This window comes from Ovis aries, chromosome 1, assembly GCF_016772045.2.
Source record: "Ovis aries strain OAR_USU_Benz2616 breed Rambouillet chromosome 1, ARS-UI_Ramb_v3.0, whole genome shotgun sequence".
NCBI lineage: Eukaryota > Metazoa > Chordata > Mammalia > Artiodactyla > Bovidae > Ovis > Ovis aries.
This window is the reverse complement of record NC_056054.1, coordinates 263,236,822-263,250,784: the sequence shown is the minus strand read 5'-3', so window position 1 is coordinate 263,250,784 and position 13,963 is coordinate 263,236,822. Positions and strand designations below refer to the sequence as shown.

The 13,963-nt window shown below is 52.4% G+C and overlaps 1 protein-coding gene across 1 annotated transcript; it reads left to right on the top strand.

Moving 5' to 3' along the window:
* Nucleotides 1-1,333: 1,333 nt before the first annotated feature.
* On the top strand, nt 1,334-4,640 carry TFF3 (trefoil factor 3). Its single transcript, XM_004003361.5, has 3 exons — nt 1,334-1,463; nt 3,044-3,190; nt 4,465-4,640. Exons 1-3 carry the CDS (start codon nt 1,379-1,381, stop codon nt 4,476-4,478), a joined length of 246 nt encoding a protein of 81 aa, XP_004003410.1. The 5' UTR covers nt 1,334-1,378; the 3' UTR covers nt 4,479-4,640.
* The last annotated feature ends 9,323 nt before the right edge of the window (nt 4,641-13,963 follow it).

Below are 13,963 nucleotides of genomic sequence, written 5' to 3'. Positions count from 1 at the left end.
CAAATGAAATAGCTACTGTTGCTCCAAAACGCATCTCTCGATTTATCAGCCTATTATAGCACCAGTAGTATGGATTTGATAGCAACATTTTGAGCCTTAGTTTGTTCCTCTGCAAAGTGGGTATAATTATTCCCATTTCATTTAGATGTGCTTTTTAATTAATTACTTTTGTTTTTTTGGTTGTGCTGGGTCTTCCTTGATGCACAAGGGCTTTCTCTAGTTGTGGAGAGCAGGGGTTACTGTCTAGCGTGGTGTGTGCACCTCATCGTGGTAGCTTTTCTTGGTGTAGAACACAAGCTCTCGCCTCAGGGCTCAGTCGTTGTAGCACAGGGGCTCCACAGCTGTGGCTCGAGGACTCTGGAGCTCGAGGGCTTCAGTAGCTGTGGCAGATGCGCTTTGTTGCTTCACAGCAAGTGGGATCTTCCTGAAGCAGGGACTGAACCCTTGTCCCCTACTTTGGCAGAACAGATTCTTAACCACTGGATTGCCAGGGAAGCCCCTAGATATGTTGTTATAAAATAATTTCTAAGCTTTAGCTTTCATATTAAAAAAAATGGAAAGGAAGCTGGGCAAGGTAGAGTAAGTTCCCTTTTGTGTGAACAAATGTGCTTAAAAGTACAGAGGACATTCTGGGAAAATACCTAAGAACGTGTGAAACTTGGACAGTGTCACACAGAAGGGGCAGAGCCTTCTGTACTGTCTGCCTTTAACAACCAACTGCAGGTATTGTATCTTTATTAAAACATACTCAATAATTAATACATTTGTTAAAATGTAGTTGATAAAAATAATTTTTTGCTGGAGAAAAAGCAAAAAATAAAGAAAAAGCACTTCTACATTTCAAGAGCTGTGACACAGAAATGAAATCAGCACACCCCGTGTACCTGACTTGTAGTTGTCACCTGTCTTTTCAAGTACTCGAGGTTGGCCTGGGATTAAGTGGCCTGGAAACTCATGTCACTGAGCAGGGACCCTCCTGACCTGCTCCTGGGTGGGTTGTTGGGTGGTGCCCAGGCCTGGCGATACTTCCTTGAGCCTCACACTGAGCCTTTGTTCTTTCCTCCTGGCCAGGCTGACAATGGGCGTTGACCCTGCTCTGGCTCCCTGATACAGAGGTGTTCACAGGCAGCTGCATCTGCCATCGCCCCTTACTCGCTACCACAAAACAGTGGGGTGGGAAGCACCTCTACCCTTGGGATGGTCGAGCCTCTGGGGACTTTGTCGTCTCGTGCAGGGCAGGAGTGGGCGGGGCTGGAGGGAAGGGCTCCCAAACAAACAGAACCCGGAGTGCCTGTGTAAACACAGCGGTATAAAGGTGTCTTCTTGGGCAACTCAGCATGTTCTCTGAGCGGTCGGGTCCCCGAGCCAGCCTGTGACCATGGAGGCCAGAACATTCTGGCTGCTGGTGGTGGTGGTCCTGGCCTTGGGGTCCTCCAGTTCGACCGGGCAGTACGTGGGCTTGTGTGAGTACCGCTCCAACCCCCTCCCACTGGGCAGCAGGGAGGAGGAGGGTCTGGGTGGCAGAGTGGGAATACAGGACAAGGGGACAGGACATGGAAGAGCCAGGCTGGGGGCTTTCTGTGGGCTAGAGGAAAGTGACCAAGCTCCTTAATAATTTAATGATTGCTACTTTAGCTACTGGACACAAGGAGCTGACTCATTGGAAAAGATCCTGATGCTGGGAAAGACTGACGGCAAAGGAAAGGGGGGTGGCAGAGGGTGAGATGCTTAGATAGCATCACCGACTCAGTGGACTAGATAACTCAATGGACGTGAGTTTGTGCAAACTCCAGGAGATAGTAGAGAGCAGAGGAGCCTGGTGGGCTACAGTCCATGGGGTCGCAAACAGTCAGACACGACTTCATGACTGAACAACAACAAGCTTACCAGACACACACATTTTCTCTCAGCAGCCCTACAAACTGGGTCTTGCTGTCCCCATTTTGCAGACAAGGAAACTGAGCTTCAGAGAGTTAGTAAATGACTCTGCTGGTCAGTGTGGAAAGCAGGATGGGAACCCTGGTAGCCACACCAAGCCTACCCTCCCACTGCCTTCTTTGCTGGAGACTTCTGAATTAACAGTATAGGTCTTTCTACATTATTCTGACACATTTGCAAAACACAAAGAAAAGACAAATGAAAACAGCCACTTCCAGAACATTTTCAATACCTACAGTTTTCATTTAGCGACTCAATTGTAATTCCAGGTGGGGCATGGCTGTTCCACTAATTGGATTTTGCAGAAATTAAAGTGTGGCTTTTATCAGGTTCTGAGTGGTCTCAAACTCGGCACCTGGAATCACCTGGAAGCTTTTAAATCTCAAAGCCCAATAGGATGTGCCAACTACATCAGAATGTCTCTGGGTGGGAGCAGGTGTCACTGGTCCTGACCCCAACGTGAGCAAAGTTTGCCCCAGTGGAATAAGGACTTATGATTTGGCAGCCGTAGAAGCAGATTCTAGGTTCCCTGTGAATTCTATTTTCCTAAGGAAAAATCCGGTTAAGGCATGAGGCACAGCGGACTTTTGCTGAGCTTCTGACATAAAGGCTTATCTGAAAAGTGAATCATACAGACCCACAGATATACAGGCACGGTGTGTCAAGGGAAATAGGGAGAGGCAGAAAATAGCACAGGTTGCGGTTTTCTCACTTGAATGCCTACCTTCTATTATCCTATTCATTTTTAAGGAGGAAGATCTGTGGGGAAAACACTGAAGGGGAACTTTGTTTCCGGGTTCAGGGGACCCTGGATTCCTGTGGGTACCTGCCTACTGGCGGGAACCCAGGCTCCACAGGTGCTAGGAGCAGCCAAGTGAGAGACCCCGGGCAGCTGGCCAGATCTTTCACAAAACCGTTCTCCTGAAATATTTATGGGGAAAGAAGGCCCTGGAGCAGCAGATGTTGGGAGAGGGGTGGGGTTGTATCCTATGAACCGGGAGCTGGGGGTGGGGGGTGGGGGGTGGGGCGTGCGGACTTGTAAATGCGGCCGGCGGACCAACCCCAAGCCAGAGAGGGCTCTCTGACCCGGCTTTGTGTGGGCCAGCGGCGAACCAGTGTGCGGTGCCGGCCAAGGACAGGGTGGACTGCGGCTACCCCGAGGTCACCCCCGAGCAGTGCAACAACCGCGGCTGCTGCTTCGACTCCAGCATCCCCGGGGTGCCCTGGTGCTTCAAGCCCCTGCAGGAAGCAGGTGAGCCCTGGGAAGCCACACACACCTGGGCCCTGGGTGGGCCCCCCTATGCCACAGCTGTCTGCTGGGCAAGGGGGGGGTGCTTCCCAGGTGGCACCAGTGGTAAAGAACCCACTTGCTGATGCCGGAGACACAAGAGACGTGGGTTCAATCTCTGGGTTGGGAGGATCCCCCGGAGGAGGGCATGGCAACCCACTGCAGTTTTCTTGCCTGGAGAATCCCATGGATAGAGGAGCCTGGCGGGCTGCAGTCCAGGGGGTCACACAGAGTCGGACACGACTGATCATGCATGCACTTAGTTTTTCATCATTTCAGAAAGGTGTTCAGAGTCAAGGCCTTATTAGAGGGAAATAGTTTAAAAGCTCCTCTGGAGAAAAGTGGACAATACCTGGGTTTGGAAAACTGGGCTGACTTTCAAGGCTGTTTTCAGCAAGCACCCCACTCAGAGTCTCGGTCATTTGTGATCTGTGACGTGCTCTCTGTCTGGACGTGGAGTCCTGGCATGTCTCCCCACACCGCCACTCCCCTCCTGCCCCCACCACGAGGGGCTCCCCGTTTCCTGGCTGGGGCGGTGGGGTGCAGGGTGGCCCCGGGGGACCCCGCCCTGGAGCAGCTGGCAGTGCCCTGGGTGCTCTGCTGTCCTGGCTGTGTCCCCCGCCCCCTGGCCCGTCCCCCATCTCCACCCCTTTGGAGGTTGCCGTGAGCCATCTGGAGCCCAGGTGCCAGCTCACCTTCTAAGAGGCACGTACTACTCCATGAGGCCCTTTCCTGGAATCGGCACAATGGCAGGGGAGTGGCGGGGGAGATGGGGGCATGCTTGCCCTTTGTCCCTGGGGAATGACAAAGGCGCCTGCATTCCAGCCAGCCGGTCTGCCTCCCTAACCAGTTATGGGGGTGGGGGGCTACCCATTGCCCAGGGCTCCTCCCCTTCCCACAAAGGTCCAGATCAGGCTCTGGGCCCAGTGGGGAGTCACCCCTGTGCCGATCATTACCCCCTCCACCCGCTCCTCAGCTCGAGATGATACTTCTTTGAATTCTAGCAGCGGCCCTGTCTGGCCTGGTCCATCTCAGGCTCCATTTGTCCTGACCCCTGGGGTATCCCTGGGGTATGGGCTGTTCTCCCAGGAGGTGGGGACTCGACCCTTCCCCAGGGACTTGGCAGAGAGACAGCACACACCACTGACCTTGGAGCTGGTCTGGACCTGGAGAAGCCAGGCAGCGGTGGCTGGGGACCACACAGCTGAGGGTGATGCTTGTCTGTGCTTCATTTCCAGAATGCACCTTCTGAAGCTGCGTGGCCGCCTGACACCCAGGGAGGGGACCTCCGCACTTGGGTACCTAGCCTGCCCACCCTCATCCCTCTGCTTGTCTCACACTGCTCCTGGCCAGGCCTGAACCAAACGCCTGGGGCCTGATGTCTTAAAGAATAAAGCTCCCGTGCTCAGCATGAGGACAGGTCTTCATTCCTAAGAATTGACGCCGCTGTGTTTTATTTCTGCCAAGTCACTCTCTCCCTTCTCAGCCTTCCACTGATGGGGGCAGGGGGCGGTGTCTTAGCATCACCTAGCAGAGGGTCTGCCCTAGGCCTGGGGAGCAGGGAAGGACCCCAAAGTAGCTCCCTAGAGGTGAGGATGCTGCAAACCTGTGACCTAGTGTTGTAGGACAGATAGTGTCACTTAGAAACTTAGAAGGTTTCTCACCTACTAAGCATCACTTAGAATGGCGTTGAGAAACACCATTTCAAATGTACGTTCCCCCCAAAAGGTTATTCATGACGTTCATGGTAAAGAGAGAGCCAATAAATCCATGTTACCAATTGGCACTTTTTTTTTGGTATTTCTTTGCAAGTCAAGTGTAGCATCTGTGACACCTTGGCCTTCTTTTGCTATTTTTCCTCCGAAAATGGATGTAGTTTTGATACATGAACAAAGTGTCACCATGAGGGCTCTTGAAGTCTTGGCCATCCCCAGATGGAGAGTCATCTCCCCCACTCTCAGAGACACTCGGCTCTCCCGGGACACCAGGAACGTGTCCACACTGTCAGATCTGAGCTCCTGCTCTCCAGGCCACACGGCCAACTCCCCTGATGCTACTGAGGGCTGTTTCCTGCTGCTCAGGGGCCAGGAAGTAGTGCGGCCCCCAAAGGCAGGGCTTCTGGGCCTGAGCCACCCTTCCCACTGGAAAAGAGACAGTGGCTCCTTTTCAAAACAAAGTCTTCCTTTTTAGCCTTGCACGTGGGGCCAGGTCTGTAGAGTGAGAGCCTCTGTGTGTCCTAGAAGGGAGAGGTTAATACCCTTGTTGTAGGATAAGCAACTCATCCCAAAGCCCTTTGAGGGGGCACCACCCAGAGCCCACCCAGGGGCGGCCTGCCTGTTACACTGAGATGTGTCAAGTGAGGTCTGGTTGGAGGACCAAGAGCTGCCCTGACTTGGCACGTGATTCCCCACGTGGGACCCCCCCACCTGGTCCCCAGCCCTCTCACACTCTCCACCCCAAGAAAAGGACTCTGTCCCATCCATCATCCCCTTTGGCCCTGAGTCAGCATCTCTTCCTGGCACCAACCACTTCCCTTAATTTGTCCACAGATTCCCAACAGCATCTCCCCCATAGTTCCCTGCTCACCCCCTATCCCCAAGAGGATAGGGCACTCAGCGTACAGCCCTGCAAGGGTAAGGAGGGAGACAAGGCTGGGGTCACAGGGGACAGTTCCCTTCCCCCACCTCAGAGGCAGTCAAGACCCCTGCACCCACCCTCCTGGATGGAGCCCACTGGAGCCACTGTCTGCCCACTGACACTGCTGCCACTGCCCACCTGGCACTCCTGTGGTCAGCTCAGAGCCACTGCTTCTGTGTCAAGGCCTCCAACACCATCAAGGGGAGGGGTCCTTGCCCCCACCTTAGCCCCCAGACTGCAGCTTCTATTCGCTCTCTGGTTGTTCAGGGTCCTGTCTGGAGAATGTGTTTCCTGGGAAACTTGGGGAGACCCCAGGCCAGAGTTGGATGCTGGAGCAACCTTCGTCCCTACCAGGAGACCTGGCCACAGGTGGGAAGATGGGGAGATGGAGCCTTAACCCTTCCGTCCTGGGGCCCACACATCTCTGTTGTTCCTGCAAAGATCAGAGGGGTCATCACGCAAGTCGGGCATCTGGGGTCCCAGTCAGCGTGAACACTAGCCCCTCCCCAAAGCCAACACTTCTCGAGTGGCTCAAACAACAGGTGTGGATCAGAGTCACCCAAGGAGTTTCCAAGAATCTCAGAGTCTGGTGATGAAATCAGGGTCTCCAGGGCAGCTCACAACCTCAGTGATGTCCAGTTAGGCAGAGAGAAGCTGGGCACATCTTTCTGTTCCGGGCCAACGTCTGGTAATGGAAACCAAGTGTGTTCTGAGGGTCTGTGACACCAGGAAGGACACGATCCCCAGAGAGGGGCCTGACCAGGCAGACTTGGATCGTCTTTGAGACCGTCACTCTCCAGTCAAAACGAAATACACAAGCAGAGCCAGTGGCTCACTTGTCCTCCAAGCCAAGATAACTGCAGACTTGTGGGGACCTGGACAGGCCACTTCTTAAATAATTTCATATCATTACTGAGTTAGGGCAGTCACTTCAATCCCATGCCTCACCCTAGCCACACAGGGCGGGGACTGTGGCTGTAGTAGTCTCATAAGTGTGTTCAAAGACCACCGACATCAGGCCAGACCGCTCTGACCGCGATGGAGCAGGACACAGGGAAGCCCAGTTCCCCATCCTTCCAACCTCGTCCAAACCACAGTGACCAGTGGCCCCCTCTGCTGGCTGACCTGAGTGACTGCAGCTTCCTGCAATCCCAGCTTCAGCCTGTCTCCAAATCACTCACTTTCTAAATGGGATTTACTAAGAGGCCTGGTCACCTGACCACTTCGCCTCCAGACAGCATGAGATCTTGAGCAGAGCTGACCCCCAGTTTCCACCAATTAAGCAAAAACTTCATCTTCGCAGGAAACTTGGAATTTTTTTCTCATTCTCTTTTTCCTTGCGGTTAAATCTAACCCCGGCCGTGGTGCTCCATTTCCCGCTTCCTGAGATGTCCTCTAGTCCCAGGGGGTGGGGGAGCAGAGGAGGTGGGGGTCTCATGGAAGCGTCTAGCGCCCTGTCTCCCTGAAAATGAACATTGAAAAGGCGGTTCAGCCTCCTTCAGTGCACACAGCTGCAGCGCTGTGGGGCTTCACACACTTTACTTCATTCAGCCCCCACGGCAGCCTGTGAAGTACAATCGCTATCTCCGTTTATACAAGTGAACAAGCAGAGGCACAGAGAGGTTAGGTCAGGAGCCCAAGGTCACACAGCAGTGGAGGGAGATCTCCAGGGTCTGCAGGCACTTCCCTACCCTAGCAGCTCTGAGCTCTCAGAGGAGAGAGGGCTCCTTCTTAGTTCTCAGGCCAGGCGCTGGGTGGGGCAGCTTCTGGGCGGTGGGTAGAAGAGGGGCTTCCCTGTACAGTCAGTAAGTAGCAATGGCTGGGTGGCTACTGCATGTTCTGCCAAAGAGAGCTGGAAGTAGCCCCACTGAACCTGCAGGATCCAGAAGGGTCTTGGAGGGGGTCCCTCTGGGACCCTGCCTCCATGTGTGCCAGGCCAGGGGGAGAGCAGGAGGCTTACAGAAGTCCACATCACCATGCCCAGTGTGGAAGCCCAGACCCCAGCAAGCCTCAGCTTACTCAGCAGGGAACTGGGCAGAATTCACCCCAAAATGCCTGAGGGGGAGTTTTAAGTTCAGCCATAGAGAAAACTCAAGTCACTGATGTGCGCAGTGCAAATGTATTTTGTGTGTCTGCCTGAAGCCTGTGGCTGCCCCTCGTTTCATCCTCTGGACAAACAAAGGGTCTGCGTGAAGCCGAGCATCTCACAGTGACACCTGGGGTGGGAGGAGTTTGGAGAGGTGTGGCTCCTAGGCAAGCTATGTGTTGGGGGCAGGGTGGTTCCGCCTTTATCCTTCCCCTAGGTGTGGACATCTCCTGGAAGTCGCTGGCTGACACCCAGACGGATCTGCAAAGATAATCAAAGCTAATAAGATGATCAAGCACTTGGCATGCGGCAGACACCCATCAGGCACTTGAGATTTGCTAAGTCCTTGAAAGCCCATGTGGTGTGGGGGGTGGGTACTGCCATCCCGTTTTTTAGTTATTCAGAAGAGGAAGCTTTCACGGAGCCCTGTAGTAATTTGATCAGGCATCCACAGCCAGGAGGCAGCCTGTGAGGATGCGCTGTGGCAGAATCAGAGCACCTCCCATCTAATCCATTTTGTAAACAGCAATAGACTTCTGACAGATGGCGCTGGTGGTAAACAACCAGGCTTCTGATGCAGGAGAGGTGAGAGATGTGGGTTCGAACCCTGGGTCAGGAAGATTAAGATCCCCTGGAGGAGGGAATGGCTACCCTCTCCAGTATTCTTGCCTGGAGAATTCTGTGGACAGAGGAGCCTGGCGGTCTAGTCCATAGGGTTGCAAAGAGTTGGACACCACTGAAGCAACTAAGCACAAGGAAATGAAATTGTTAATATGTTTACAAGCTTGTGTAAAGAAAGGTCTATAACAATTGGCTAGGTTTAAAAAGGAAACACTGATGGGGAATTTCCTGGAGGTCCAATGGTTAGGGCTCAGAGCTTCCACTGCAGGGGTATAGTGCAGGCAAAAAAAAAAAAAAAGAAAAGAAAAAGAAAAAGGAAACATTGAAATGCTGAAAAACGTGAATAATTATCCTAATTACTGACTTGCCAGGACCCAGCAGAACATCCCACCGAGCCCTGCTCAGTCCCTGAGTTCTGTGTGACCCGGTGGGGGGTCTCCCAGGGGTGGGTGGTCTTCCTTGGCTCTGGACGCTAAATGTCAATTAAGTACAGAGAGTGCTAACCAATTTTAAAATTCTGGGAGGAGAGGTACTATAATGTGGACTGGGCACTTTTTTCTTAGATTTATCCTTATTTTACCAGTGAGGAAACAGAAATTCGCTCAAGGACACAGCCTTGCTAAGACTCAGACTCAAAGTGTGCTGGCTTTTTCCTGGGCTGCGTGTAACTTGATCATCACTGGTGGATTTCACGCCCTCGGACACTCAACTGACACCGCCTGTCCAGGTTCCAAATGGCCTATACACCACCCATTAAACCTTCCTGCCTCCCGATCGGTGCATATCTAAAATTTGAAGCCACCAGTGGTCACAGTAGGTTCAAATAATGAATTGGGTCTCCTAGGATCCAGGGATCACTGTGATGTCAAATACCTTCCTCATTGATTAATGATGCACATTTGTGGAACCTTCCAGAAACCATGGGATGAGTGCTTTGAGTTGCCCAGGAGAAGCCAGTGCTTTGATGCTGCCTTGCTGCTGGTAGAAAAGGGAAAGCAAACATCAGGCTTACTCCACCCCCAGCACACACAGTGGCCATTAAACGTGCTTGTTATTAACATTACTTGTGATGTTCACAGGCTTCTCTCCTCCTTTTGTGTCAGTGCGGTTGGTCTGTGAGAGCGTTGCTCTGACATTTCTTATTTGGCAATGACCCCTTCCGTATTGTTCCAAGATATGTCGACTGTTCACTGGAATGCATCACCCTGTTCTAAGAATTCTTGAACGCTCAGAGGCACGGAGAGCAAGGCTGTTGCAGTCAGGTGATCAGTGCATTCACCAGGGAAGCCTGCAAGGGAGGCGAGCGGGTGATACCGCAAGTCCCAGATCTCACTGCCGGTCTGACACCAACGAGAGGAGCAGGGAAGGAAGGACTCGGGGCGGGGGCAGAGCCTCAGGCCACGGCCAAGCTCAGACAAGGTTTCCAACAGGTGGATCCCTAAACCAAGCTGCCCCTTAGAAGAAAACTGCATGGGGAGGAATGCCAGGTTGGGAGAGGCCTGGGGGAAGTGTCCTGGCGCGGGTGCCCTGGGGCTAGAGGCAGGGTGTGGGAGGGGCTGCCTTGGCAGCACCACGAGAGTTGGGGGTCACGCGTGGGGTCTGCAGTCCCACCTCCAGGGGGAGAGCTTCTCTGTGTTCCTGTTTCACATTGCACATTTCCTTCTGCTTGGATTTCCAGAACAGCTCCTGTGGTTTAGATTGGAGGTTGTAAGGATAAAAGTACAAGGTTGTTTTCCCACTTTTTAGATTTACTGAAGCATGCATGCTAAGGTAAAAACAACCACAGTGGGGATCAGAAGGGACATGGCTGCATGGATTCTGGAACATTCCGAGGATGGCACGAGTGCTGTACCTTCTGGTCTGATTTGGAGTCGGGGGTGGAAGCTGGCGTGAGGAGGGTTGTTCTGAGAGCTATGAGGGGCAGGGTGATCACCAGGCATCTGGTGGGCAGCTCTGGTTTCCTTGAGGGGCTGTGCTTGGCACGGTTCGGGGGTGAGATGACTAACTTTCGTCTTGTTTGTTCAAAGACGTGGGTAGGATATTGCTGAATGACATGTCTGATAAAGATCATTTTGGAAGGAGTGGACAGCGGCGGGGATGCTGGTGGGGAAGTGCGGGGGGCTTGGGAGCAGAGGACGGCGTCTAGAGACAGAGAGACTGCACAGGGAAAGACGGTGGGGGCTCCAGGCCTCAGCGGGGCCTCTCTCTGTGTCCTGTCCCCTCACACACACCTGCGAGGGAAGCCTAGGCCTCCCCATCATGGCCTCTCTCAGGTGAGGATCCCAGAGTAACACCTGGGCCAGGGCCAGCCTGAACCCCAGTGCCGACCCCTGTGGCGCCCTGACAGTGTAAAGGCCCACAGCACTGACTCCCGGTGATGTTCACCCGTTGTCCGACTGTTGTTTAGTTGCCGTGTCCAGCTCTTTGTGACCCCATGGACTGTAGCCCGCCAGGCTCCTCTGTCCATGGGGTTTCCCAGGCAAGAATATTGGAGTGGGTCGCCATTTCCTTCTCTAGGGGATCTTCTCAACCCAGGGATTGAACCTGCATCTCCTAGCAGAGACTGGGAGAAGTGTGGGTGTGGGGGCAGACTCCTCCAGGCCACTTCCTGTGACTGGACCGACTCTTTGCTATCAGCTCCTCAATGCCTTCTTCTGAAGGCGGGAGTGCGATGCAGGGGTCAGGAGTCCTGGGTCCCCCGCTAGACTGTCACCATCTGAATTCTGCCTCCACCATTTGCCTTGGGACACTTGTCTCATCTCTCAACCTCAGTTCCCTGGCCTGTGAAATGGGTTGGCCATAGTTTTCTATCCCCAAGGATGCCTGAGAAATGAGATCACATATGAAAGCCACCTGACCCTGCGTTACCACTTTGCCTATCGAGTGGGGCTGGCATATCTCCTCCCTCACTCTCACTTTCCTTCCCAGCTTCATCCATCATAACACCTTCCAGAGGAACTGTTTCATTAGGAGAGAGCACAGTGCAAGAAAATTCCCCACAGCCTCCACCAGGCCCCAGGCCCGACTGTCCCCGCAGGTCTTTGAGCTGCTGCTGTCAAAGGAAAGAGAAGCGAGAAACAGGAAAATCTGAAAATAATGATGATTTATTTTGATTTATGTCACATTTTCATAAATGGCATCTAATTTCAGAAAACAAAACTCGAGTCTGCAAAAAATGCATGTACAAATCATCTAAGGAGATAATTCTATGGAGATATACAAAGTAGGACCAGGGTCTATAAGATTGAGTCAGAAAGCTCACACCCTGGGGTCTGCTCAGGTCCTTGTTCCAACAGAGGGAAACAGCCAAGGAGTCAGGTACCCAAGGTAGCCACCATCACTTAAAAAAAAAAAATATATATATATATATATATACACACATACGTGTATGTATAGATGTCATCCTCATCTACGAGAGAGTACACCTCTGCCAGGATTTCCTAAAGCTACGTGGCTATATCAAGGCAAGGTTATCCACACAGCATTATAAAAACCAGAGATTACATAATTACATGTTAGATATACAGATATATGCACATCTTTACACAATGATTAAAAGTGTTATTTGCATTGACTCTTGCTTTGGAAGGAAGAACAGAGGAAAAAACGCAAAGTAGCTGCTCATCGAGTAAAAGGCAGCAGTTCAGATTCAGCTCTGAGCAGGTATTAAGCCACTCTGTCTGCAAAGAAAAAACACACTTGGGGAATGGGGTCAGCTACATGTGCTAATTTTTAAAAAACATACACGTTCTACCAAGAAACGCACCTCTGGTCATCCCCCTCCCCAGGGAGCATTTGATGATAGAGACAGAAAACTTCTAGTGTGGGGTGAGTGGTTCATATTGTTAGCAATTTGGGTGATAGAACCTTTTCCTATCATTTTTCACTGGCCAAGGACTTGGAATGAGGTATTTGTGATGAATCTTGGGCAGCCTGTGTTCCAAAGGTCGTAGAAAAGAGTCCCCTAAGGTACACAATGCCAGAATTGTGGGGGAAAAAAGTAGAGATATAAAAACAAAGTATCTACCACAGCCACTGGAATACTCTCGATGAAACCAACTGTGGTGCCTTTCAGACTGGGTTGCACCTGGGATGTCCAGGAACCAATGAATGTAGGGCTCTCAACCTTAGCCCAGGTGCCCACGAGTCTCAGTCTATCCCTTCGAGACCTGATCCATTCCACCCACCTCGAGAGGGAATGTTCTGGGATCCCCAAGAGGGCAGGTGAGTTTGGTAACTTCTCCCCTTGGAATGAGTGAACCTGCTGTTTCCTCTGCCCCAGCAAAGACCTGCTTGGCAAATACTGTTTTCTCGAAAGCCCCATAGTGCTGATCCAAGGCTGTGCTGACTGGACCACTGCCTTGTGGCAGGTGAAATGAAAGCAAGGCTTCCTGAACAATCCTTCAAGGAGACGCCCTGGGGGGCTTGAGAAGTTGCCCCCAAGCAGGTCAGGGACTGTCACACCTCACCGCCTGGCCATGCCTCAGCATCTCCGCCCCAGCTCACCTTTGCCCTGCTGCAGGTGAGGGATGACCTCCATCCTGCAGAGGTACCAGCAGATGGCTTCCAAGTTCCCCAGGACCAGATATCCTAGCATCAGTGAACACGGGAAGTACCATTTAACTGTACACAGAATCGGGGCCACAGTTAAATGTGTGTGCCAAGTACACACTGGAGGCGCCCTCAGGTGATCAGCAGGGTTCTCACTCATGTTTATAGACACCTCAAGCAGAGGTACGGGCCATGGAGACAGAACCTCGGCCGACCGTAGCCGTTTTCTGCTTTGCTCTTTTCCACTTGTGTGGCTTGGGCTCGTGCTGTTTCCAACATCTGGTTAAAACCACGAGCCCCAGGGAGAAATTCAAACGTACTTGTGGCCCCATCCTTGGTTTGGGGGTGTCTCCGTGGGAACGGGGAGCAAACTGGTTGGGTCTGGCCTTCCCACAGTATACTCATGGCCCATCTTCCCTCCCAAGTGGGGCCCAGACCTGGCTTGCAGGCTCTGTCTGGCCTGTGAGCAAATGAGGACACAGTTCTGTGCTTCTGTCCTTCCTCTGCGGCTTTATATTGTGGGAAAGCCCTGAGGCCGGGCCCCTCCCGTGATGACCACTTGGCTGGCTGGAATGTGGTAGCCAGTGTACTTGGGGCACTTTCTCCTCTGATGTTAAAGGACTATTCTAAGAACAGGGAGGTGTCAGGGGCTCCAAGTCTGGCCTGAATTCACTTGAGTCGTCTGTAGAAACCTGGCTTCCTTGGCTGTCCTCAGGGCCACTGTTATAGGCCACAGAATGCCTGTTTGAGGACTGATTCCATGTTGATGCATTCAGAGATAACAAAAATGAAGCTAATGCTAAACCTTCATTTCCTCAAAGATGTGAAGAAGAAGCAGGGGA